The sequence below is a fragment of the Mus pahari genome, chromosome 1, assembly GCF_900095145.1.
Source record: "Mus pahari chromosome 1, PAHARI_EIJ_v1.1, whole genome shotgun sequence".
Taxonomy (NCBI): domain Eukaryota; kingdom Metazoa; phylum Chordata; class Mammalia; order Rodentia; family Muridae; genus Mus; species Mus pahari.
This window is the reverse complement of record NC_034590.1, coordinates 58,692,172-58,719,220: the sequence shown is the minus strand read 5'-3', so window position 1 is coordinate 58,719,220 and position 27,049 is coordinate 58,692,172. Positions and strand designations below refer to the sequence as shown.

The following is a 27,049-nucleotide window of genomic DNA, read 5'->3' as shown; positions in this document are numbered from 1 at the left end:
CTCCAGAGTTGTCTCACTTGGGTTTTCTTTATTGCTTCTACTTCCCTTTTTAGGTCTTGGATGGTTTTGTTCAATTCCATCACCTGTTTGATTGTGTTCTCCTTTGTTTCTTTCAGGACCTCTACCTCTTTAGCAGTGTTCTCCTGTATTTCTTTAAGGACTTGTACCTCTTTAGCAGTGTTCTCCTGTATTTCTTTAAGGACTTGTACCTCTTTAGCAGTGTTCTCCTGTGTTTCTTTAAGTGAGTTATTAATGCCCTTCTTTAAGTCCTCTACCAGCATCATGAGGTATGCTTTTAAATCTGATTCTTGCTTTTCGGCTGTGTTGTGGTATCCAGGACTGGCTGAGGTGGGAGTGCTGAATTCTGATGATGGTGAGTAGTCTTGGTTTGTGTTAGTAAGATTCTTACGTTTGCCTTTCGCCATCTGGTAATCTCTGTAGTTAGTTGTTATAGTTGTCCCTCGTTGGAGCTTGTTCCTCCTGTGATTCTGTTAGCCTCTGTCAGCAGTCCTGGGAGTCCAGCTCTCTCCTGAGTCTCAGTGGTCAGAATACTCTCCGAAGGCAAGCTCTCCTCTTGCAGGTAAGATGCACAGAGGCCTGGCATTCAGATCTGCCTCCTTGCTGAAGATGTAGGCCCGAAATGCGGCCTGTTCAAGAAGATGTGTCACCTCTGCAGTTTGCACACTCACCTGCACAGCCTAGACTCCGAGGGACTCTGGACAAAATATCTCTCTCACCTGCTCTGGCAGACAGAGCCCTCCTGTGTGGCCAACTTTCCTCTGGCGGGGAAGGTGCCCAGATGTCTGGAGCCCGAAACAGGGTCGGTCCTAGAAGTTAGATTGTTTCTGTCTGTCCCAAAGCTGTGTAGCTTCTGTAGTTTACACTCTCACCAGTGCAGACTGGAGCCTGAGTGAACTGGAGCAAAGATGGCTCCCTTACCAGCTCAGGCAGTGAGAGCACTCCCAGGTGGACACTTCTCCTCTGGCAGGGATGGTTCCTGGATGTCTGGATCCAGAGCCAGAGTCTATCCCAGAAGCTGTTGCTTCTGCAGTCTGCCCTCTGCCATGCAACAACAGGAGCCTGTGCGCACTGGAGCAAAGATGGCTCCCTTACCAGCTCATGCAATGAGAGCACTCTGGGCGGACACCTCTCCTATTGCGGGGATGGTGCCCGGATGTCTGGAGCCAGAACCAGTGTCTGTCTCAGAAGCTGTGTTGCTTCTGCAGTCTGTGCTCTCCCTGGCAAAGACCGGAGCCTGGGCATACCAGAGGAAAGATGGCTCCCTTACCAGCTCAGGAAGTAAGAGTGCTCCTGGGTGGACACCTCTGCTCTGGTGGGGATGGTACCTGGATGTCTAGAGCCAGAAACGAGGTCTGTCCCAGAAGCTGTGTCCCTTCTGCAGTCTGCCCTCTCCCCCAGCAATGCAGTGAGAGCGCTCCCGGGCGGACACCTCTGCTCTGGCAGGGATGGTGCCCCCCACTTCATCTTTCTTAACTGTCTTACTCAGCTAAATGTAGATTATTTTGAAACTCAATCCTACGATGAACTTTAAAGTCATGCTTTTTAGAAATAGATTTAAGTATTCCTACTTTCCACTAATTCAACTGACAATAAGAAACCTATGATATAACCCCCCCAAATTATGCATTATTAATAATTACTGTTACTCATATTCTGATTTCATTAATCTTATAAGAAAAATTAGGCAATAAAACTAAATAAACAAAGAAAAATGAACTTCTGGACATACATATGAGTAGTTAATTGTGTTGATAAATGTTGTTATACTACATTCTTTTCAGAGAATTTAAAGCTATTAAGTGGTACATACCTGTCCAGTCTCCTACTACTTTAAAGTGGACACCAAATGTTGCTTTGGTTTCAGTAGGACACTGAAAAAAAAAAACTAGCATTAATTCAGATTAATTGTTATATATTAGAGGAATATGATTCAATTAAAACCTTTATTCTTATTGCAAGCCCCCAGTTCAACAACTAATGAGAAAGAACAGGTTGTAAATGTATATGACAGATAAAGCAATGCCATTTGATCATTAGCTTACTTTAGTTTCTCTAAAGATCCATAAATATGCATATAAAACAGAAAAATATGCAAATAAAAGTATTGTAGGTAACAATAGAACCTGTGAAGACATCTGTTAAGGATTTTCTGGCCTGCATTCTGTCAGTCCTGCAGGCACCAGGAACAGCTCCCATGGGACACACCCGGAAGTAGTGAGTTTCACCTTGCCTCCTAATCTCCATTTTCTGTCCCACTGTTCTGTTGGCCCACAGTCCACTTGCCCCAGGGCAAGGCCAATCAGGAGGTGAAATGCTGGGAGTTTGACTGTGCTTATTTCACACAGCCTCCGGGTGGGTGCTGGGCTGCAGGGAAGCACCAAGACACTGCTCAGGGATGGGAAAGCACAGTCTGAGATGTGGGAAAGCTTGAAGAGTTTAGGGGGTCCTGGGATTCTCAGACTCTTCGACATCTGGGTGCTGCTGAGAGTTTGTGCAAGAGCAGAGAATGAAGTCAAGAATAGAGAGAGTCTGGAGACTAGCAACTAGGCTTGGATGGGGGAAAGAAGAGCTTGGCTTATTTTAGGTGTGATCGTCCATAGTTTGGTGGTGGTTGTATGGGAACACAGAGAGGCCTTCTACCAGAGAACTGAGTTGCAGTTATGTCGGTGAAGCCCTTCTACACCTTCTACATGTTCCCCATGGTGGTGGTAGATGAAACAGTCTATAGTTCTAAACTGGTTATTGATTATTTATGGTGGAAAATAAATGCATAGTCAACCTCTCAGGGGACTCAAGATTAAATACCTTTTGCAGGGAGGAATGTCTGGGAAGAGATCCTTATTGTCTAAGCCCCCCTTCCCCCCTCCAGGGACTCTAGGTACCTCATTAGCATGGAGAACTCTGCCCTGGGCCTTTGTGACCACAGGTCATGTTTCTTTATGTGCAGCATGTGGCATGGGTTTCAGGCCAGGAATCTGGGTGGGAGCGGGGAGTGGCCTAAGTCTCAGGTGTGTGCCCACCAAGTCTCCAGGGTCTCAGACCGGTGCAACCTCAGTATTCTGCCTGCATTCCTACACACCTGCCAGCAGTGACAACAACCAAGTAGGACCCCTGTCCCAGGCCCCTTGCTTGCCAGGTCCCCTTCAGGGTAGCATACTGCCCTGTAAGCCTGTACTCCATTTTCTGGTCCACAACTCTGCCTGATTTCCTGGAGGCTCATTGGCACTAGGAACAACAAGATGCCTATAAGGCCAGCAGAAGGACACAATCAACAAGAGCCAAGGCAATTTTGAACAACCAGAGACCAGCTATCCTATGACAAAAAGCCCTGGATAGCCTAAACAGAGCTGAAGCAAAAGGAAATGACTTTAATCTAATTTTATGGAGTTGATAGGGGCCTTTAAAAAAGAAAATAAATTAACCCCTTAAATACAGGAAATAAAACGGGTGAAGGAAATGAATAAAAATGTTCAAGACCTGAAAATGGAAATAGAAGTAATAAAGAAAACATAAGCTGAGGGAATACTCGGAATGAAAAACCGAGGAAAGAGAACAGGGATTACAGACACAAGCATCATCAACAGAATACAAAATATAGAAGAGACCATCTCAGACTCAGGCTTAGAAGATAGGATAGAAGAAATTGATACATCAGTCTAAGAAAATGTTATATCTAAAATGTTGCTGATACAAAATATCTAGGAAACCTGAGGCATTACGAAAATACCATACCATGCTAATAAAATCGGAAATGAAAAGAGGGCCATAACAACAGACTCTGAGGAAACCCAAAGCATCATCAGGCTTAACTTAAAAACCTATATCCCACAAAATTGAAAAATGTAAATGAAATGGACAACTTTCTTGATAGATACCAACTAGCAAAATTAAGTCAAGATCGAGTAAACAATTTAAATAGATCTATAATCCCTAAGGAAATAGAAGCAGTTATTAACAGTCTCCCAATCAAAAATAATACCCAAGGCCAGATGGTTTTAGCAGAGAATTCTACCAGGTCTTTCAAAGAAGAGCTAACACAAACACTCCTCAAACTATTCCATAAAATAGAAACAGCAGGAACATTGCCAAACTTATTCTGTGAGGCCTCAGTCACCTTGATATCTAAATCACAAAAGTCTTAACAAGTAGAATTTTAAACCAATTATCTGAATATTGATGCAAAAATACTCAACAAATTACTCACAAGCCACATTTAAGAATCATCTACCATGATCAGTACACTTCATCCTAGGAAAGCTGAGATGGTCCTACATATGAAAGTTCATCATTATATACACCATATAAACAAATGGAGAGAAAAAACCCACATGATCATATCAATAGAGGCTACAAAAGTATTGTTCATATTTGTTTGATAGGCATTCAATTTTTTAAATTATTTTATTAGATATTTTCTTCATTTACATATCAAATGCTATCCTGAATGTTCCCTATACCCTCCCCCCCACCCTGCTCCCCTGCCCACTCACTCCTACTTCTTGGCCCTGGTGTTCCCCTGTAGGGGGCATATAAAGTTTGCAAGACCAGGGGGATAGGCATTCAATTTTAAGTATGAATAATTTACTAATGTTTATATATCAGTGAGACAAAATATTAAAATATATCTACTTAGGAATATGATTTTACTATATATTTACTTATTAACCATCAAAAATATAAGAAATAATATATTTTGTTTTTAAAACATGAGACTTGAAATAAACAAAATAATTGAAATTTATATCTATGTTCATTATCTAAAGTTATATGTAACCTAATTTCTTAAGTCAGAAAAATGATCGCAGATCACAAAATGATCAAAAGGATGTTCGTAAATCATTTTGTGATATTTCTCTGTGACCCTTTTTTATTTTCTAGCTCCAATCTCTCAATTTTTTTACTGTCTTCTAGCCAGTTTATTCTAAATTTAGTTTAGCTGAAATTGTTTTTACCTTCTCAAATTATATTCTTTTGATTCTCTTATATCGGTACATGGAACCAAATTCTTTTCAGAATAGGGTCCAAATATCACAATACTATCACATATTAGTCCAGCTGCCAAGTTCAATCAACTTTCAAACCCTTTCAAATAAGTTTCCAAAGGAAACTGTCTGATCACAGCAATCTCATATTGGTTGTGCTATATGGAAAAGTACCTACTTATTGATTGAAGTCTTGATTCCAAGCTAGTGATGCCACTGAGGTAATTGAGTAAGGAGGGCAGTAACTGAATCAATTGGTTAATTCACTGATGAGACTGTACAACTGCATGAGCTATAGGCACACAGGTCAAGTCAAAGAAATTAGAGCATGGGAGGCCTAATACTAAAAGCTATGTTCTGTGCTTACATCTCCCTTTTATACATTCTACGACCTCTGGTATTAGGAACCAAAATAAACTCTCTGCTTAAATTATCTTCTTTGGTATCCTGTCACAGTAATGAGGAACTGACTCAATAGCATGTAAATTCTTTCTTTCTTACAGTCAAAGGTCAAAATTAGTTGTTCCATCTCTATTCTGTACGATTCAATTTTTTCTGTTTTAATTCAGTAAAACAAACTGTCAACATTTAATATATTCCTAGTCCCATTTTACTTACAGTCTGGTCATTTATAACAAGTTCTCTTCCATTCAGCTGTTAACTCTTGGCAACTCTTTGAGACTTATCTCAAAGCCTGCATTTCATAAGAGCTTGAATTTCTTTGTCAATAAAATTCTTCACTTCTCTGAACCTAAAGGATTTGTGTAGCTTTTGTATCCCCATTTCATTTTACAGTCTATGATATTTTGAACACCTTGTCCATATGAATATGTTTAAAATGTTTAGAAAGCAAGATATAGTTCAAAAATATTGTTACATATTCTTAAAATCTATAACATATTATACATACAGGATGGAAGGTAGAAAAAACATTAGTTGAATGAAGTATCACTTGAATAAAATATTAAAGTATGAACCTGAGAGAAAAATATAGACTTCAAATGTATGTCTTTCATCCATGAATTCTTCATCTTCTAAACACAAACTTATTGGGGTTTCAAAATATTCTAGATACTGTGATAGGAGAACATAAAATTTCACAAATGAGGAATATTCAAAAAGCATGAGAAAGGACAGCAAGTTAAGAGCACAGAGTCCCTCACATAAATGCAACATGGTGAGCTAAATATTTTTATACTGTCTACTTGAACATAAATCAAATAAAATAGTGCATATCTGTATATCTGAAAAATTTATACTCATTATTAAACACAAAATATGCAAATGTACTTTTGATAACATAGATTAATTTTACTTTTTGTTCCTTATATTAGCAAATAAGGCCTGGAGAGATGGTCTAGTGTTTAAAAGCCCTTCCTGCTCATTTAGAGGATGTGGATTCATTCCCTGTACCTACATGGTAACTCACAACCATCTGTAACTTCATTTTCATGGAAATGATGCACCCTTCTGATCTTTATGGGTACCAAGCACTCCTCATATAGGCAAAACACTCAAACATCTAAAATAAAATGAGTAATTTTAACATGTAAAATGAAAACAGACACTAAAATGACCAGCTTAAGGTTACAAAAAATATACAAATGTTAATGCTGAATAAAAAAAAAAAAAACAGCAGGAACATTGCCAAACTTATTCTGTGAGGCCTCAGTCACCTTGATATCTAAATCACAAAAGTCTTAACAAATAGAATTTTAAACCAATTATCTGGATATTGATGCAAAAATACTCAACAAAATAATACTGGAAAAAAAAAACACAGCAAGTAATATTCACAATTGGAAAATATCTGCCATGGGTCTCAGACCAGCCAGAGCATGCTCATGTAAATAAGTAAAGCAATTAACTTAAAAAAAAATATTTGACAAGCTTTTTTTGTGTGTGTGTGTTTGATTTTTTTGATTATTTATTTATTTATTATTATTTTCTTTATTTACATTTCAAATGGTATCCTGAAAGTTCCCTATACCCTACCCCTGCCCATGTTCCCCTACCCACCCACTCCCACTACTTGGCCCTGGCCTTCCTCTGTGCTGGGTCATATAAAGTTTATAAGACCAAGGGGCCTCTCTTCCCAATGATGGCCAATTAGGCCATCTTCTGCTACATATGCAGCTAGAGACACAAGCTCAGGGGGTACTGGTTAGTTCATATTGTTGCACCTACAGGGTTGCAGCCCCCTNCANCTCCTTGGGTACTTTCTCTAGCTCCTCCATTGGGGGCCCTGTGTTCCATCCAATAGCTGACGGTGAACATCCACTTCTGTGTTTGCCAGGTAAAAGGCAGAATGTAGTGAGATGGAGGAAATGAATAGGGGAATATTTGAAACTAATATTCTCCTGAAGGGAGCGCCATGGAAACCAGCACCACCAGAACACTGGAGAAACTCAGCTCTCAGTCAGGAAGATCAGAGCTGGAGTTCAAAAATGTCTGTCTGTATTTGTATATGAGTGTCTCTCTCAAGATTTACTTTAGTATGACAAAAAATATGAGAAGTACCACTCTAGAAACCCAAAGTAAAACAGAAGCAAAACACACAGGTCTTTGGGTCTGGAACTATGGCCCATTGAAAGCAAAGAGTAGGCTATCACTCATTTATTGGATAAAAAAAATGTATGCATGCTGCATAGCATGTCCAGATCATATGATTTAAACCGAGTTTCACAACCTGGATCCTAATCCAGTCTTTCCTCTTTTAGTTAATAGAACTCTAATTCTTTAGGCTAGAAACTTAGGTAAGAACTTTGAATTCTTCACATTTACAATCCAACTGTAGGAGAATAACCAGTCTTGATCACTAAAACTTCAAAATGGATTTCGGCGCGGACACTCTTGTCGTGCCCAGTGTCACCACCATGATCAAAGCCATCATCATACCTACTGGATGGTTCAGACACCTAACTGCTCTCCCTGCTTCTGCTAATGTAGTAACCAGAGTCACACATGGAAAAGGACACTGCCTTAAATGTCTGGGAAAGAGTTCCTGATATGAACTTGGATTTCCATTCTAGAAACACCCGTGGGCCATCAGAGAATATACACAGCTGTAAAGTAACAGAGGGTTAGGCAACTGATAATAGTGCCTTTTGGCATTCAGAACTCATGGGAATATAAAGGGAAATAAATGAAACAAGACTGAAGCAAAAGTCATCATAAACATGGATGTCCTGGAAACAAAATGAAAATTGTAAAAAGTGTTTCAATAAAACAAACAGCAGCATGAAAAGGTGCTGATTTGTAGAGACCATGAATCAATGGGAAATGCTCACTGCATTTACCAGTAAGAAGGCATGGTTCATCTTGGAAGTATCTTCATGCCGTGCTGCTGTGGCCAAATCCAAGGGTAAGCAACAGAGAAAGAGAGGAAAATCTGATGAGCTGCAGCAGTAGCCAGAAGGGACGAGTCAGGAAAGGAGTGTCTTCATTTTCTCCTTGAAACCAGGAGGTGAAAGAAATATCAAAAACTATTGATTGAATAAATCAAATTAATATTAACCAGTCTATTTGTTTGAGTACACTGCTTTATTTAGCTCACATTTATCACAGAGGCTATCATTAGCCTCTGAGGAAACATTGCTTTTCTCCTGGAAGACAGCCAAAGTACAGGAGTTAGGTGATGTTTAATTCTCAAAAAAACCTCAAACATTTTGTTGGGTTCTATGGATACTAATCACTGTCTGTGGTTTTCAACACTGTGCCTTGAATACATAATGACAGATCGTGCCTGGCAAGCTACCTTCTCCTCCATCTGAGTTTCTAGAGCAATAGAAAACAAGAATAAGGCAAGTTTTAAGTGTTAACTAGAAGGGATTAAGACCAGATATCAAAGTAGTTCACAAAGAATTACTAGTTACATTTAATGACATAAAATTTAATAAATGACAACTGTAACATTTTGTCTAGTTTTCATTTTCTTTTAAAAAATTTAAAAAAAGAAGAAAGAAAAAATCTCCAAAGTAAGACATAAAAACATGAAACAGAAAAATAATGGAACAGCAGGCATGCTATGTGAAAAGTGCAGAAAATAAACAGGAGAACCAGTAGGTTCTGACTCATGGAAAAAATACGAAATTGGGTTATTCATACTTCGAAATAATGAATCACACAACTGAAACTACAGATGTCAGAAAAGCATGTTTATTTCTGAATAAAAATAACACTAGAAGAACATGGAGGTATGTGCATAGGCTTCAACAAGTTAATACTGAAAAGGAATACTGCACTACTTCTATAATTGAGAATTTATGAAAAAGAAGAAAAAACATCTATCACAGCAAAAAAATTAAGAGTTGCTGAATTTTGTAATAAGTACATCTTATCCTTTTAAAAGTCCTTTTAAAACTCACTTTTAATTTTGTTTTTTAAATTAGAAAACAAACAACATGATATGAGCCCTCCCGCCCCTCCCCCCGCAATCTAAACATTTGTTCATTATAGAACACAGCTGGGAAATACCGAGTAGTGTAGGAACAAAGTATAAAATTCTATTTACTTATTAAGTCAATATATGCCTAAAAGGAAAAATTACCATGAAAATTTGGTTCTAGTTCTAGCTTTTCTCATCAGTTACACTGTTTAATGACTTTTGTCCCTTCAACAATTTAACTTTTTGGTTCTTCAAATAAAACTTGGACAGGAGGAGCTGGAGAGATGGCTCAGCAGTTAAAAGCATTGACTGCTCTTCCAGAGGTCCTGAGTTCAATTCCCAGCAACCACATGGTGGCTCACAACCATCTGCGATAGGATCTAATGCACTCTTCTGGTGTGTCTGAAGACAGCTACAGCATATATATATATATATATATATATATATATATATATATATATATATTAAACAAACACATCTTTAAAAAAAAACTTGGACAGGAAATGTTGAACCTTAAATATATTAGTAAGTTGGATTTATATGTCTAATTTCAGGTTATAAAAGGGAATCACTTTGCACAAACAAATAGTGCTTTGAGATAAAATTTGTGACTGACAAGTTGTACTGTTCAGATCCTTCACCTTCCTTCCAGTTCTTCTCAAAATTTACAATCAAACCACCCAAGAAAGCTCCCAGCAGTGGACATGGCTACCTATGACTGGGTTTCTACTGGGACTCTCCTGATACTCACTCAAAATTTCTTCATGTAAATCCAAGTTCTCCGCCCTGGAGACATCTAAAATTCAAAGACAACTCAACTGGGAGAGAAAAATCTTTAGGTCCTTGACATCAAGACAGGACAACTGTGAAATAGCTCCTCTTCTGAAGAGCTCTGCCGTTTTGAGATCTCTTCTGTTATTCTACAGTACCATTCAAGTTCTGGCTGCCTTCTTGTCTGTCAAGCCTTATGAGATGCTGTCCTTAGTACAATTCCCAACAATTCGACATCATGCAATCTCCTTCTTGGTGTTAATTTTCTGAGACTTATGCTTTTATCTTTTCTTTTCATAAAAAAAAATTATATATACATGTGCTTTGTCTTTGTACCTAACAGAAGAGGGATTTAGATTCCATTACAGATGATTGTGACAAATCACGTGGGAATTGAACTAAAGACCTCTGGAATAGCAGCTACTGACCTATCACTCCAGCCTTCCTCCCATTTTCTCTTTTACATTTATCTAATTATGTTTACAAATTCTTTCATTATTGGGCTATTTTATGTTATATCTCTTTATTTGGCTTCTCTTCAATAAGCTTCTGTTTTTCCTTGATTTAACCTTATTTCTGCTACATTTTCTTCACTCCCAGTTCCTCTGGTTACCAGTACATTCACCCTAAATTATTTGACTTGCATAACATGCTGTCCATATTTTTTGCCTTTTTGTTGTTGTTGTTCTATAGATAATAGATTCAACTATAGTTTAGTGAAATCTAATTAACTTTAAGTATGTTTCAACATACTGCTTGATTTGAGTTGCTGTTAACAACTGTTTTTTCTTCTTTTCTTTCTGAATGTTACTAGAGATTGAGCTCTCCAGAGTAGGCTGCTATGCTGTGAAGATGGTTTCTATTAAAGAGCACTTGTTATATTGTCAGTGGACCAGTGTTCAGTTCCCAGCACCAACATGAGGTGGCTCAAAATCATCTGATCTTTACAGGCTCTTCCACACATATGTTAATATCCACACAGAGGTTTTACACACACACACACACACACACACACACACACTCACTTGCGCGCGCGTGTGCCCATGCGCACACATTAATCTTTTTAGACAAAAGAACATGCTGATCATTGAGAAGATACCCAAAACCAAATGGAAGAGATATCCAAACAATAGATACATAAATGACAACATAAGGACACCAAATGACATAAACAAGACTGCATGCCTCCTATAAAAGATCATACCATGTTATTTATGAATTCAAAGATACTACAATGACAAATATGCAATAATTTACTCATGACAATGTTCATTGGCCACAAAAATAATTGAAATAAGCAGAGACAAGAAGAAAGGCAATCAACAGCAGACCTGGACTAGATAGCCAACAACACAGAATAGAAAGTCAGAAGGGCAGATGAGAAAATTGTCAAAATATATGAGAAAGTTAACATCATGGCAGAGAAATTCATTAAGATAAATAAATTGGGTGAAAAATGAAAACATATTCTGGCAGTGAAGTATCAAATGAATCAAGTTTAAAACAATGAAAATGTCACAGCAGTCTCAACCAAGTAAAAGAAGGAATGTGAAGGATGAAGATCAAAGAAATCAACGCATTCAAATATCAAAAAAGGAATACAATAAATAAAAGGGTCTAATCACAATTTCCCAGAATTCTGAGCTCGATCATGAAACCAAACATAAATATTCATAGGGATGAGATTAAAACTACAGGCGTGGGAAAATCTATATCAATGAAATTATAGAATAAACGTCCCCAAATCTAGCGCTCTCAAAGTATTGAAACAAGACTAGGTGATTAAAGAGCAAAAGCTTCAAGAATATATTTTGGTTTCAATATAACAAATACATAGTACTGAGGTATCTCAGTGGAATGTGCTGATCTGAACTGTGTTTTAAAATGCAGCTGATTCAAGGTCATGTGCATGCTGAAAGCCCTCCAGGTTCATAAATTCTGATTTGTGTGTGTGTGTGTGTGTGTGTGTGTGCTTCTCATTTTGGCTTGAGAAAGAGAAGCTGTAGAGGTGAGGCATTTGACCTAAAAGCCTCTCTATGTCAGGGGAAAACTCTCATCAATTCTGAGAAAACATAAAAATTTTTAGTAAAGTATAAATTTTAAAAGTGAGGTAGCTTTTTATTTTTTCCTAAATCCAGTTGATGCTTACTGGCATGTTAGGCTATTTTCTCCATTTGGAATATGTTGGAAAATATTTTTATGGAAAAAAGTACTCTCCTTTATAGTTGGCATTCAATAATTTGCTTCATTTTTATAATCTATGTTCTGCTTAATACTATCTCGATGAAAGAAATTTAAAAGTAAATTCTCAAACAGAGATTCTGAAGGAAATTTATAATGATTGTAAATAGTAGGTCTGCTCTCCTAAGGTCTATAAAACTACTTGTATATTTTCTCCCTTTTCACCTTCTACTTTTTTCTGATAACAGCTTCATGTTTATGAATGTATGAAAGCTGAGATATGAAAATATGTCTTAAAACTGTCAGAAGTAAACGTGATTTAGATGAAATTTTATATTTGTTACAGTTAAATATTTGTTATTCAGGTACATTTCTGGTACCTGGTAAAACATGAGAAATGCTAGAGGACTAATGGGCGTGACACAGCAACCTGACTTCTTATAAGGACTGTGTCCTAAGGGCTCTTAGGACACACTCCATGTGAGTAGCTGAGCTTTCATTACTCCTCATGACAAATGCTTCCCTTTCACAGTAGTCAAAGCCCATATAGCAGCAGATGAAAGAGTATTCAGAATAATTCACCATCACTACAGACAAGGAAACTATATAATCACACTGTGCTGTGCCAGGGCTTCTGTCTTTTCACAGATCATTATCTCACTAAATGCTAAATGACTTTTCTTTGATGATTATTGAACAAGATTCACTCATATAGACAGAATACAAAATTTGAAGTAAATAAAGAAAAATGTGTCATTTTTTTCTTCAGAAAACCCTTTTGAATATATGGCCTCTCATTTTATTCTAACAAATTGATACAAGCTTGTTGGTTCCTTTATTCTTTATGTATAGAATTATTTAGCTCAACTGTCAATGTTCTGGTGATTTTGAGACATAAACTTGAACTGAAAATTAAAATCATAATGGTATTATTATCACACCAGATACTTTCGGTACTTTCATGATTATTTTTTATGCTGTACTTGCAGTTTGCTTAACTCCTACAAATCTATTATTCAGAACTGACTTAATCATAATATTATACTGAAAGTCAAATGCCCCAAAAGATAAAATAATACACCCATTGGTTGTGAATTTTAAATCTAATACATGTAATCTAAAAGTCACTTCATAAACCCCAACCCCAAACATAAACATTTAAATTATTGGTTTTTCTTTCTGTCTCCCTAATGTGGTAAAATTTACTTTTTGTATATACATTAAGGTGTGGTAGCAATTCTTTATCAGAAACATGAATGAGAACTAAACATCAGTCCTTAATGCAAATATCAAATAAATAGTATTTCCTAGCTGTAGAATATTATATAGGCATTGAAAAGAATGTGGTACATTTAAATAATTAGGGACTACTCAGCTATTAAAAACAAAGAATTTGTGAAATTCTTAGGCAAATGGATGGAACTAGAAAATACTATCCTGTGTGAGGTAACCCAATCACAAAAGAACACACATGGTATGTACTCATTGATAAGTGGATATTAGCCCAGACACTCAGAATACCCAAGATACAATTTGCAAACCACATGAAACTCAAGAAGAAGGAAGACCAAAGTGTGGATACTTCGAGCCTTCTTAGAAGGGGGAGCAAAATACCCATGGAAGGAGTTACAAAGACAAAGTTTGGAGCAGAGACTGAAGGAATGATCATCCAGAGACTGCCCCACCTGTGGCTCCATCCCATATACAATCACCAAACCCAGACACTTTCGTGAATGCGAACAAGTGCTTACTGACAAAAGCCTGATATAGCGGTCTCCAGAGAGGCTCCACCAGTGCCTGACAAATACAGAGGTGGATCCTCGCAGCCTAGCATTGGACTGAGCGCAGGGTCCCCAATGAAGGAGCTAGAGAAAGGATCCAAGGAGATGAAGGGGTTAGTAGCCCCATAGGAAAAACAATATAAACTAACCAGTACCCCCAGAGTTCCCAGGGACTAAATCACCAACCAAAGAATACACATGGTGGGACTCATTGCCCCAGCTACATATGTAGCAGAGGATGGCCTAGTAGGTCATCAATGGGAGGAGAGGCCCTTGGTCCTGTGAAAGCTCTATGCCCTAGTGTAGGGGAATACCAGGGCCAGAAAGCAGGTGTGGGTAGGTTGGTGAAGAGGGAGAGGGGGGAGGAGATAGGAAGTTTTAGGGGCAGAAACCACGAAAGGCGACAACATTTGAAAAGTAAATAAAGTAAATATCTAATAAATTTTTAAAAAATTAAAAATTAAGAAAAGAATGAGAAACTGTTCACGGTATAGTCTTTTTCTTTTTCATTTTATTACAATAATTTATTTGTTTCTAGACAAGATCAGTAAAAATAGACCAATTTGCCCTTTCACACCAAGATGCCATGGAGGGAAAAGCTGTAAACTCTAAATATTTTCTGCCACTGAAAGGGATTAAGGAGAATGTTCTGCCACAAGAAACCTGAAGTCCCTGCTGAATCATGGTATAGTCTTAAAGGAACTGATGTAGTGAGAGAACCGTTTGGTCAAACAAGCAAACCCCAGGAATTTGTATATGCTGAAATAGATGTTAAAATATCTGGAATTACCTAATTATGGGGAAGAAGATATGAAAATGAAAAACTAAAAATCTTTCTATTTTATCTTATGTTTTTGAATCATGTGAAATATAAGTTGTATAAGCTCATACAGGCTTATAAACCTCCTGCTCTGGGAGCAGACTGAGATCACATGTACACTATATACTCAACTATACAATCCAATGCCTCCCCTATACACACAAGGAGATGAGCAACTCAAGGTCAGCACATTAAGCACTCTGATGCAGGAAAAGGCATGTTGGATATTTCTCTCAATTTTGATTTATAGATTTTACCCAGAACATAAAATCATCTATATATGGCAGGAAAGAGTTCAGGAGGAAAGGATGAGGACAAAGGGAGGGCACTGTAGTTACACAAAGTGTAAATACATGATACACTGGAATAAAATCCATTTTTTAATCTTTAGTCATTTGCTATATGTATATGATGTAAATTTTGGCATAAATTGGGTTGAAATATTTTATTATTATAATATGCAGGTTTAAGCATAATTTGTGATAGTATAAAGACATCTATCTCTATGATTTGTCTAATTTTATCATCCTACTTTGTTTTCCACACATATGAAGTTACCAGCTAAATTGTGCTTTATCTTCTCTTACTAATATCTGTATTTTTAATCCTTCTATAACATCCAGAGTATCTTTCCTCCTTTATTCCAACTCTTTAATGAAAACTGGCCATATTTTATTTCCACACATAGTTTATACACAGGATGCCACAAAATTGGTTTTTTTAATTTATTTTCTCTTTTTAGATACAGAATCCCAAGCCATTGTCCTTAAACTCACTATGTTGCCATGGATGACTTTTAACATTGGAGTCTCCTGCCTCTACCTCTGGAGTACTTGGATTATAGACATGCAAGAGCACGCACAGTGTACAGGGTTTTCAGGATGGAACCTGACAGGATCTCATGCATCCTAGGAAAAAACTCTACCATCTGACTAACATTCCTAAGCCCATTACTCATATACGGAAAAGTAAAACTAAGAGTTTTCTATGCTTTAAAGCAATAAGCTTTAATCAATTTTAAATAAGCACATTGTTTACTGAATAGTTAGGAATCAGAAAATAATGGAAAACCAATACTTACAAAGTCTCTGAATAGAAAACTATATTTCTTTGAAAAAAAAAAAGCTAACTAAAACATGAAGAAACTATGATCATCTAATAATTTTGAGAATGAAGTAAAACACATACACAAATATACACATGTGAATCACATGGACACATATATTCAGATGTGTGCACAAATATGTATATATACACACATAAACAAATACATATGCCCATGTGCACACATATATACGCGTAGACAAAGATGTTCTGCAATCTACAATTTTTTTAAAATTCAAGAAATATGTCTTACCATTGTGAGAGTAAATGGGTGGTTTTCTAATGCTGATACACTGGGGCAATGGAGAATAATATACTAAAAAAGCAACAAACAGATAATGTTTTAAATGATCAAAAGAGAAATACAACTATTCCAATAAATCTGTCTACTAACTTTTAACAATTTCCTAAGGATAAAAGATATTTGTAAAGCCACTAACCACTGGCTCACCTGGCCAGGTCTTGCTTTAAAGTTTTCTTTGATCATACGGAGTTCCATGACATCTGAGGGATGGTTGATTACTGAGATGATGGTGACAGGCTTGTTGCTCCGGATGCATCGGTAAAGCCTCTCCGCACAGTAAAGGCACAAAGGTCCAGAAATCCAAATCCAGGTCTAAAGAAAATTTTTCAAAATTTTGCTTCATGTAATATATAACTAAATTAACAACTGAGCAATATTTCAATTTATATTTTAAACAGTAAGATATTAGTAAGCATGAGTAAAATATGGCTTAAGCTCTCAGCAATGAAATTATGAGAAAAATGTAATATGGAACCCTAATCTCAAATCTATATCCTAGTGAAAACTACGATTACTATGTAAACATTACTTCGTACAACCATCTGTACACTGAAGTTTATGACAGAGACATACTAGATCTCTCTGTATAATAAAGAGAAGTTAAAGCATCATATTTATCTGATGATTATTCAGAAAAATAAAACAAACAATTCCAAGGTTTAGTAAAAACATAATGCCCTCAGTAGTTAATGAATATAACACAGATGTATAGACACATTTCAGTTTTACAAACATGATGTCTAATGTAAATGCATTTCTAGTATTGAAAATAGAATGCACGGAGCACATTTGTATTACAAGTTTTACAAAATATAATATGGCCCAAATTATACTTTTGTGAGAAATGACAGTTTTGACGCCTATGAAAACCATCTTTCCCCTACAACTGCCCACTATAGCCTCTCCTTCTATTCAAAGCTGTCAACTGAATTGCAATGTATTTATAAAGATGTTTGCTTTCTTGTTTACTAAGACAGAGCTTCATTGTGTTAGTGCAATTTGCTTTTGAACTTGATATCCTACTGCCTCTACTTTTTGATTACATAGGCTTAGAGATGTCTGCTAATCCATGCGATCTTCAGTTTTATTTTAATGGCCTTTCAAAGAAAACTTATTTACACAGTTTTACCAGACATTGCTCATTCAATGAAAGCAGTTAGCTCCTGCTCTGTAGACTGTGACAATGAACATGACACTCTGAAGATATGCAGGATGGGATAAGTTCTACAATGAAGTGACCTTGCAACTCTGGGTCTGTTACTCCTACATGATTAAGACCCATATAAAGAAAATGGAACTTGCCATATTTACCTTATATAACATTCATCATTATATGACACTCAGAAAACTGACCAGCTGACTCCAAAGTCATCTAAAAGTTCATTGATGCTTCTCTGTCTTCTCTCTTTAAAATAGAATTTCCTTCCTCTATTTCATATGCAAAATAGTGGGCTTCAGTTAGATATTGGCAGTTATCTCAAACAAGGGCAGACATGAGGTGAGGTGGAAGTCACTGAAGTATTTGTGGAGTAGTGGAAGAACTTTCCAAGATCATGATTTGAGTCAAAGACCTATGTCTACACACTTCCTCTTCCACCACTTGTTTATAGACTTTGGTCAGGATACTTGTTTAAGTTCAATGTTTTCATCAGATAATTAATTCTTTCAAAGGGTAATTGTGGACACTGACGGAAATGCTGCGTAATACAGAGCAATTCAGCATAGTGCCAAGAAAATTATAGTAAACATTCCACAAATTAGCTTCACTATTTATTATGTATAATATGCGGTAATAATATATTGTAACAATTAGTAGGGTTTGTTTGTTTATAGTTGGTTGAATTTAAACTGCGTGTCTTTATAGCTTTAGAATATATATTTGTGGTCTCTCTGAAAGCAAACACTAGGAAGAGCATACTGCATTAAAACTGTTTAATTAGATATTTTCCTATATATGCCTTTTGCCTTGGAATATTAGATACCTGTCACACACACACACACACACACACACACACAAATAGTACTCTGCTGTCTAAACATCCTGAAATAACCTTCTGTACCTGAAAACACAGATTCAGAGACATTTGAATGCAATGTCAGACAGTCACATGAAACCACAGACTTGGCAGATCTCAAACACAGAATTAATCTGACCTGTGGGAAATGAGCTTGGAACTTGGGTTCTTCCAGGCAAATCTTCACAAGTCTTTTCTGGTAACGATCTTCTAAGTTTGAAAACCCTCGAGGCAAAGATCCATGAAAATGTTCTGAGACGTAGTCTGGTATGGACATATTCTGAGATGGTGTCTGGTTAAGACTAATGCAGCCAGGAGGGTGAGTGTCTAAATTTGTCTGATACTTCAACAAGCCACTAAAGTTAAATTCGATAAAAACAAGATGTAAAAGAGACTGAGTCAAAGATGGAATGGGTAAAGAGAAGCAGTTGTTCCCTTTTTCCTGTTGAGTTTTTATAGCATTTATACAAAGTATTTGTGTGATCTCTTTCAGAAGAAATAAAATATCCTAAATTCTTTACTAAAGAATAGAGTAAAATAGTTTAGTTTTCCAAACAAATGCTATCTCTGTGAGATAAAAGAAAGCAGATTTAAGTTTCTTGATGTCGTTTGAATTGGGCAAGGTTAACTTCTGTTAGGTATTCACTCATTAACTTACAAATTTTCACTTCAATAAACACTGTGAAAGTAACTTTGCTATACATCTTCAAGCTTAAAAGAAAAACACAGGAATAATCTTTGATCAAGATATGACTAGATTAAACAGACTTCATGGTTCATGGAGAATAGTAAATGAAAATACCAGGCATCAAATGTTTGTTGCTTGTGTGAAAACAATTTTTACATACCTGTCAAGTTCTAAAGCTGTTTGTTTTTCAATCTCTATGAAAAAACAGCTACATAAAAGCTTAAAATGAGAAGTCTTTACGATGGCATCTCATTGCTTCTTATCTTACTATATTCTAACTCCTGAATTCATTCTTTGTTTGTTTGTTTCTTTCTTTCCTTGTTTCATTCTTTGTTCCTTTCCTTCCTTCTTCCTTCTTTCCTTCCTATATTTTATTTGTGTGTATGTGTTTGTGTGCCCATGTACACATACATATGTGCATGCACATACATATATTATGAGGAGATTAGAGAACAACTGGTAAGATTTAGTATTTTTCTTCCACAATGTGAATTCTGGAGCTCAAACTCAAGGTGTCAGACTGGGCCTTTATCCACTGAAAGGAAGCGAGTAAGCCTTAAGAAGAATAAGAAGCAACCATAGGCTTGCTGGGAACCCTCAGTAAAATACATATTAGTGGGCTAATCTAGCTTAGTGAGAAAGTACTCACTTAGTATGGCAAATGCTTAAAGCCCAGGAGATAATTCCCAATACACACACACACACACACACACACACACACACACACACACACACACAAGCATACACACAAATAGGAGAAGATAAGCATTCAGGTAATATTAAATGATATGTTCAATGAGAACAAATAAAATGATGATGTGTTTTGAAAATTACCACGTAAGATATAAATGGGAATATAATAGGGATGAAGTATCAAATCATAGACATTTAAATCTCTGGATAAAGCTGTAATGAAACGAACTTGTGATATCAAAAGAAGAAACTTTATGGTAATTAAGGTTTTGCCACATCAGAATGAGCATCTTTATAATTAGACATTTACTCTATAAAGATACAGGAATTCAAGCCAAACATACATTTGAAGTGAATGTATATATGATGTAGTCTGGAAAACCTTATTCAATCAATTGAGAATGTATATATGTATCAAAACTCATATCTTTATCCATAAACATAAACAGTTAGTATCAGTAATTTAAATATGCAGTGAAAATTTAAATATGAATGTTATTTGACATTAGCAAAAAGAAGCTATTCAAAATATATTTGAAAATTCTCTGGCTAAACCAAATCTTACAAAAATCACATGAAGTAATCAACCTTTTTCCTGTAAAATTTATGTAAGCACAAAAATCAGCCAAAAAGAAATTTAATCACCTCATCTTTGAAGCCAAATCTTTTCTAAAGTTTCTATTCAATGTGGATTCATCTGTTCCCTGAATGGCTAGAATTCCTGTAAATAAATGATGTTTGTATTTGAAGATACCATCTACAGCTCTCTATTGATTTTTTACCTCAAATCAATTATTTCCCAGGAGACTGTGATCCTACACTACATTACTCTTCTTTCCCCTAAGTATTCAACACACTGACGGGCAGGGGAATGGGTACCCAGCTAGGAGAAATGGTTCCCATCAAGCCTACAGAATTATGTTAAGGAAAATTGTTAACATGCATGCCTGAATTTTGCTTTGAACAACTCCATACCCATCTTATTAACAAAAGACTGAATAAAGAAAATATCTAATAAAAAAATAAGATAATTACAAAGAAAAGAAAAATCCAAAAGACTGGAGCATGACATTATGTAGGAGTTTTAAGAATAAAGATTTGCTTGAATACCAATAATGGCATAAAGAAAATTTACAATGATTTAACTACATACATACAATTGCTAATTTAAAAAAAATAAAATAAACTTGAAGAGTTCCAAAATTTACAAGTAGTCATTTTCTTCTTCTCAGAAATGCAGTCTATGATGTTTTAGTAAAAATTAAAGTCTGGGGTTAGAGAGATTGCTTAGTGGTTAAGAGGACTGACTTCGGTTCCAGAGGTCTTGAATTCAGTTGCCAGCAACCAGATGGTGGCTAACAACCATCTGTAATGGGATCCTATGCCCTCTTCTGTTGTGTCTGAAGAGACCAACAGTGTTCTCACATACATAAAAAAATAAATTAAAAAAAGTTCAATAAAAAAAACCTATGTAATATATAATGCTTATTCTTTGTGAACATATGCAATGACATTTACATCAGTATTATAGTAATTACTTTAATTACATTATAAATTAAGTTTAAATAGATTAATATATTAATAGATTAATATATTTAATTCTTTAGTAACTATTATGTTGGTTATGTATATAAATTAAAATTACCATCTGCCTACGATATTTGTTCTGCAAAAGAGAGCTAAGTTTAAACAACTCTGTTTCTTAAGAAAGGAATGGGAAAAAAATCTTAATATCATCTTCCTTTAAAGTAACTACTTTTAGCCAGGTGCTAGGGTCTTTAATTTCAGCACTAGAGAGGTAGAGGCAGATGGACCTCTGAGAGTTCAATACCAGTCTAAGGGAAAAAAAGAAAAAGGAAGAAAAAAACATATGCTACAGTTTTAATTGCAAAGGAACTTTTTTTCAGAGTTCTGATTTAATAAAGAATAAAGGCAAAATGAATACTTTGTTATGCTAGTGTGTGAGGACATGTTTCTCTTTTCTAATAGAAAGTAAAGAAGTGGGGACAGGGACAATGGGAGATAATGACAAGTGGGTTTATCAGGCCAGATAAACTTTAAAGAATATTACAATAGAAAGTCAAATCTAAGAAGCTTTCAAAACTGTGTGTGTGTGGCCTAGCAATAATAAAGACATTTTAAAATGCCTATGTCTGAATCAAGTTTATACTAAGCAAATTTTGCTAAGTTACTGAATCTTTCTCAACTTTAGAGTCTCACTTGTAGCTGTCAAAATATTATCTTTATAATGTCCTGGTCATTGCATGTCAGAAAATATTTGAAAAAAAGTTGAATTTATATTTGGCCTATGGCATGTAGTGGATAATTTTATTGTAAATTACTGATACCCTGAATAGAATCTGCTGATTCAATATCTACTCAATGACCATCGCTCTGAACTTGCATACTAGCCATTTAAGAAAGAACTACAAACTAGAAACTAGTCATTTAAAAAAGAACACATGGTGTGCTGGTGACATAGCTGCTTTCCAGAAGAAAATGCAGAGCAAATTCACAGTATCCAGGCTTTAGTTGTAGTCCAAGGCTCCACAGAATGTACCTCCAGCACAGGAAATGAGCAGTTTCCAGTACCATCTATCAACGCTTTCTCTATTATGAGCAGGAATGACTAGACAGGGCCCATGATTATTATGAGTGGCCAAGTTTCTGATGCCTTACTTTTCTATGTTCTAACAGGGTTACCAGAGAAAACGACCAGTCTAATTGGAACAAAGCTGGTTAATATCCCTGTCATAACTAATGGTCACCAAAACTGAGAAGAGGAGGGAAGTTTGACATGTACATGGGAATAAGTACATAATTTATATAAATTGTCTAATACCTTAACAACTACTGTATAAAACAATCTGAAGAAAGAACAATGGGTCTGTTTCTATAAATTCTTTTGCCCTAGAGAAACTTGAGGTGAGGTAAATGGGACCATGCCATTTATATTCCTACCTAATTCTATTTATGATTGTTGAAAAAGTATCTAGACTAGAAGACAGTGATTAAACTAAAATGTCATCCTGAAACCCAGATATCATCTCTTGTAGATGGGATAATGATTGAAGCAAAGGTATCCCTTGTGAGCCCTGGGCAGCTAACAAAATGCTGCCTCATGCCGAGAATCACAGTTCCCACAAATGCCTCCCTTCAATCATGTGTGACATGAGAATGTAGATGGTAGTTCAGACCGTTTTACTTACCCTGAAACATGCAATAGCAGCAGCATGTAGAAGACAAAAAAGAGGTTGTGAGTATACCAGAAGATATCATAATTAGAAACTCTGAAAAATAAATCAGTTTGCATCAGTCATCACGTGAAAGAAACATGCACTTTGAAAATACATGTCATATCTGAAGAGCATTGAAATAGTTGTCTAAGATTCATCAATTGATATCAGACTATTAACTTACAAGTTGTACTAAGAAAACTCATCATTTGAAAGTGATTCACTCACACACACACACACACACACCCACACACACACACACACACTCCATGATGTAGTCTGATTTAAAATGTTTTTGTCTTCTTCGATAGCATTTTGTTTTTCTTTGCTTGTTTTCTGAGATGGAGTCTCTATGTAACCCTGGAACACACTCTGCAGACTAGCTTGTCCTTGTACTCATAGAGATTCACTTGACTCTGCCTCCTGAGTGCTGGAATTAAGCACCCCAATTGGTGGCAAGGGCCACAATTCTCAGCTCATTTTTTTTTTCTTTTACTTTTGTATTGTCAAGTAATTTTCAAAGTAATGTTCTGATTTCAAGGAATTTTTTTTAAAAGTGCTAAAAGAAAACCTCAAATGGAAAAAGATTAAATTATCATTAAAAGTCAGCATTCTTCCTTCTGTTTTAGTTACTGTTTTCACATCTCAGCCTTGAGTTTCTGCCCCGACTTTCTTTGACAACATAGTCTGATGTGGAACAGTAAACTGAAATAAATCTCTTTGTCCCCAAATCATCTTTTATTACACTCTTTCATTACAGCAATAGGAAACCTTTCTAAAACACAAATTAGGATCAGGAATGGGCTATTTCTGTGATAGACCTGAGCATGTTCTGGGGTTGAAGGTATTGTGGAAGGCTTGGAACTTTGGGATAGAAAACTACTGAATGTTCAGAGTATGCTGAGCTCTTTTGGGATTTAGAAGATGCTAGAAATAGTGCAGATAATGGTGACCTGCCCTGAAGTTTAAGAGGGAAGTTGAGAATTTCTTCAAGAATCTCTCTGTGATGCTCAATAAGTTGGACTAAGAATATACACTTCTGGTCAGCAGGAGATAAAGAATTGGCCTTGATTAAGAAGAGACCAACATTACTGAAAAGAAAATTCTGGGAAGTGTTTCCAGCGGTGCAGAAGTTTAGGCTAGCAGCCGAAATTGGAAATATGTAAGAGTTTGCCTGATGATACTAATCTTGAAAACATGAAGGAGTCATGGAGGTGAGAGGCCAAACAAATCCATTGGTGATGAAAAGGCCTCAGTGTCAGTAGAAGCTGCAGGATTGGAGAACCCATGGGAAGGAGAGAAGGCTTGAATCATGTGGCAACATCAGTCCCTCATTAGAGCCCAGAGAAGGATACTGGTTAAGGTGCAGCCCAGTTTGAGCAGAAATCCAGCATTTTGATTTGATGGGAAAACACAATTAAGGGACTTTAGAATTTAGAGATCCTCTGAATGTTTTAAAGAGACTGAATTTATAAAGACAAGGGCTTTTAAAAGTTGAAACATTTTATGTTGAAATACTGAGATCAAGAGGAGATCTTGGGAATAAACAAGAAATATGTTGTCTGATATATTGATGTGTCCTATTGACAAGGGGATCAATTGCTCTAGCTGGTCATCAGTAAAGAGAAAGATAAATTGTGCCTATATGGAAAATGTTTAAAACTTCTATGTGAGACAGAATGAGGCCAGTGGTACGGCACAGAATAAGCACGATCATGAAGTGTGAAACTAAGCGCAGGATGACAGCGATGAGTGATGAGTGGGAGTGGGTATGGTTATGAGTAGATGTACATAGAAATACAGCAAGAGAATCATTTGAAAATACTATTTTCCAATTATTTTCAAACCATATAAACATTTGTTTCTTCGTTATTTTTTCATATCTTGGCCAAGGAAATATCTAAAGAGTTTTAAATTATTAGGTTTTTTTTTTTTTTTTTTTTTTTGCTTCAAGCAAAAAGTTTAATCTTATATGTGCAATACTTCTATTCTGAAATGGATTGTGTTCACCAAAAAAAAAAAAAAAAAAAAAAAAAGACATGGAAATCCTATGGACAATGCAAATATGAAATCTTTACTTTTTTATTTATACACATTCACACATATACCTACAGGTTGCGGTTTAGTGTCTTTATCTTTCTGAATATTTTTTTCTTTTGAATTAGGGTCTCTGATTGAATCTGGGGCTTTCTAATTTGCCTAGATAGACTGTCTGTCCAGAAAAATCGCACGTATCCATCTATCCATCTCTATACAGGCGGCTCTATCCTAGTACTAGGATGGCAGATGTGCACTATGCCTGCCTCTCACACTGACACTACAGATTGATACTATTCTTGTGTGTGAGCAATTTCCCAACTGGGTCAGATCCCTAGCCCCATCAAAAGATTTTAACTAAAAAAAAAAAAAAAATCAGTATGAGTTAGAGTGTTGCTAAATATTTAAGTATGTGTCAAATTTGTTTGTTTCTGAGGCTTTATTTAGAACTCTATTTTATATTATAGCCAAAATAAAAGACTATCATCAGGTAATCAGCTTTAAAATATTTTTTAGGGCATAAATTCCTCTCAAGGTCTATGGGCACACAGTAAAATTCCATCCCACATCCAACAATGTTTTCTATAAAAGATTCTGAAATATTCTACATTTGCATTGGTATACAATGGAATTCATTGGTAGAAATTTCCATACAGTATTTATGACGAATAAAATGTAATTTTTAAAAAAGCTAAGTGAGGGATGGAGAGATGGCTCAGCTATTAGCAGCATTGACTGGTCTTCCAGAGGTCCTGAGTTCAATTCCCAGCAACCACATGATGGCTCACAACCATTTGTAATGGGATCCGATGCCCTATTCTGTTGTGTCTGAAGACAGCTAGAGTGTACTCTTATAAATAAAATAAATCTTTTTTAAAATGTAAATGAAATATTGGAATGTTTCTATTTCAGCTGTGGCAACCCAGAATAAACCACTCACTAAATGCACTGTTCAAATAATTTAATCATCTAAGACTTTTCACATCTGTAGGAAAATGAAAATATGTGGAAGAAAATCAGGACAACCTGCACAGGTGAATAAAAAAATAGTCTCAGTCGTCAGTCTGACCCTTACCTTATTGCATAGGTAGAAGCTGTAACCATGAGGAACAATACCACCACCATGCAGACACCTGTCAGACCAGGAACTGTAAGAACATTTACAAGTACATTTAACTTAATTCATACTGGAAGAAAATTATTACCTTAATGTCTAAAGTATAGTACACTATTCAGCGGAAAACAAATTCAAATTTTATTTCTCTGTGTATACAACTCCTTAGACAAACTGTTGGAAATCCAGCACAGACTCAAGTATTCAGGCTTTCAGACAAGGCAGGTTCCTTTGCTCCTGGCGTAGAGGCATCTTTTCTTGCATGCCAAATGCTCTATTCATAACTGTGAAAGCATGGGGGGGGTCTTGTTTAAGCTTTCATATTGTTGAGGTTTCAAGGGGGCAGTTTCCCTGTTATATGTAGAAGACACTATCTTGAAACAGATGTTCTAGCCTTCTGGCTCTTATAATCTTTCTTTCCCATTATCTATAATATTCACTCTCTGTGATGCTCTTTAAAGAAAGCTTATAGATATATTTTCTCTTCATATTAAAAGCATTCTGGTGTCTATGACATAGCTCATAGTAGGTAAAGGTGTTTTCAAAGAAGCATAAGACTTGAATTTTAACCCCATATTTCACATGGTGAAAGGAGAAAAGCCAGCCCAGCAAGTTGTTCCCTGACCTACTCCCCATACACAGAAACACTGTGACACACACACACACACACCGCACGTTAAAAATTGTAAAACCAGTGGTTTGATATAATATAAAATTTATTTAAATAAATAGGAAAACCTGCACACATATTTAAATTAATGATAATTTTTACAGCTACAAATTTAGCATTAGACCATACACCATGTTCAGAATGACAAGATGACATGATATCTAAGTTAAAATGTAAATAGATCACTTAGTATGATATTACTATACAATTAATTTCTCTGCATACACACACACACACACACACAC

The 27,049-nt window shown here is 36.0% G+C and overlaps 1 protein-coding gene across 3 annotated transcripts in view; it reads right to left on the bottom strand.

Moving 5' to 3' along the window:
- Nucleotides 1-27,049, bottom strand: part of Nox4 (NADPH oxidase 4) — a 138,019-nt gene that overhangs the window by 53,861 nt on the left and 57,109 nt on the right. For all 3 annotated transcript variants that reach the window (XM_021192474.1, XM_021192458.1, XM_029543590.1), the window contains exons 7-12: nucleotides 26,096-26,168; nucleotides 22,957-23,037; nucleotides 18,506-18,722; nucleotides 16,499-16,663; nucleotides 16,301-16,363; nucleotides 1,832-1,892 (exon numbers count right to left, since the gene is read on the bottom strand). In XM_021192474.1, the coding sequence (XP_021048133.1) occupies nucleotides 1,832-1,892; nucleotides 16,301-16,363; nucleotides 16,499-16,663; nucleotides 18,506-18,722; nucleotides 22,957-23,037; nucleotides 26,096-26,168 (660 nt within the window). The remainder of the gene's footprint in view (nucleotides 1-1,831; nucleotides 1,893-16,300; nucleotides 16,364-16,498; nucleotides 16,664-18,505; nucleotides 18,723-22,956; nucleotides 23,038-26,095; nucleotides 26,169-27,049) is intronic.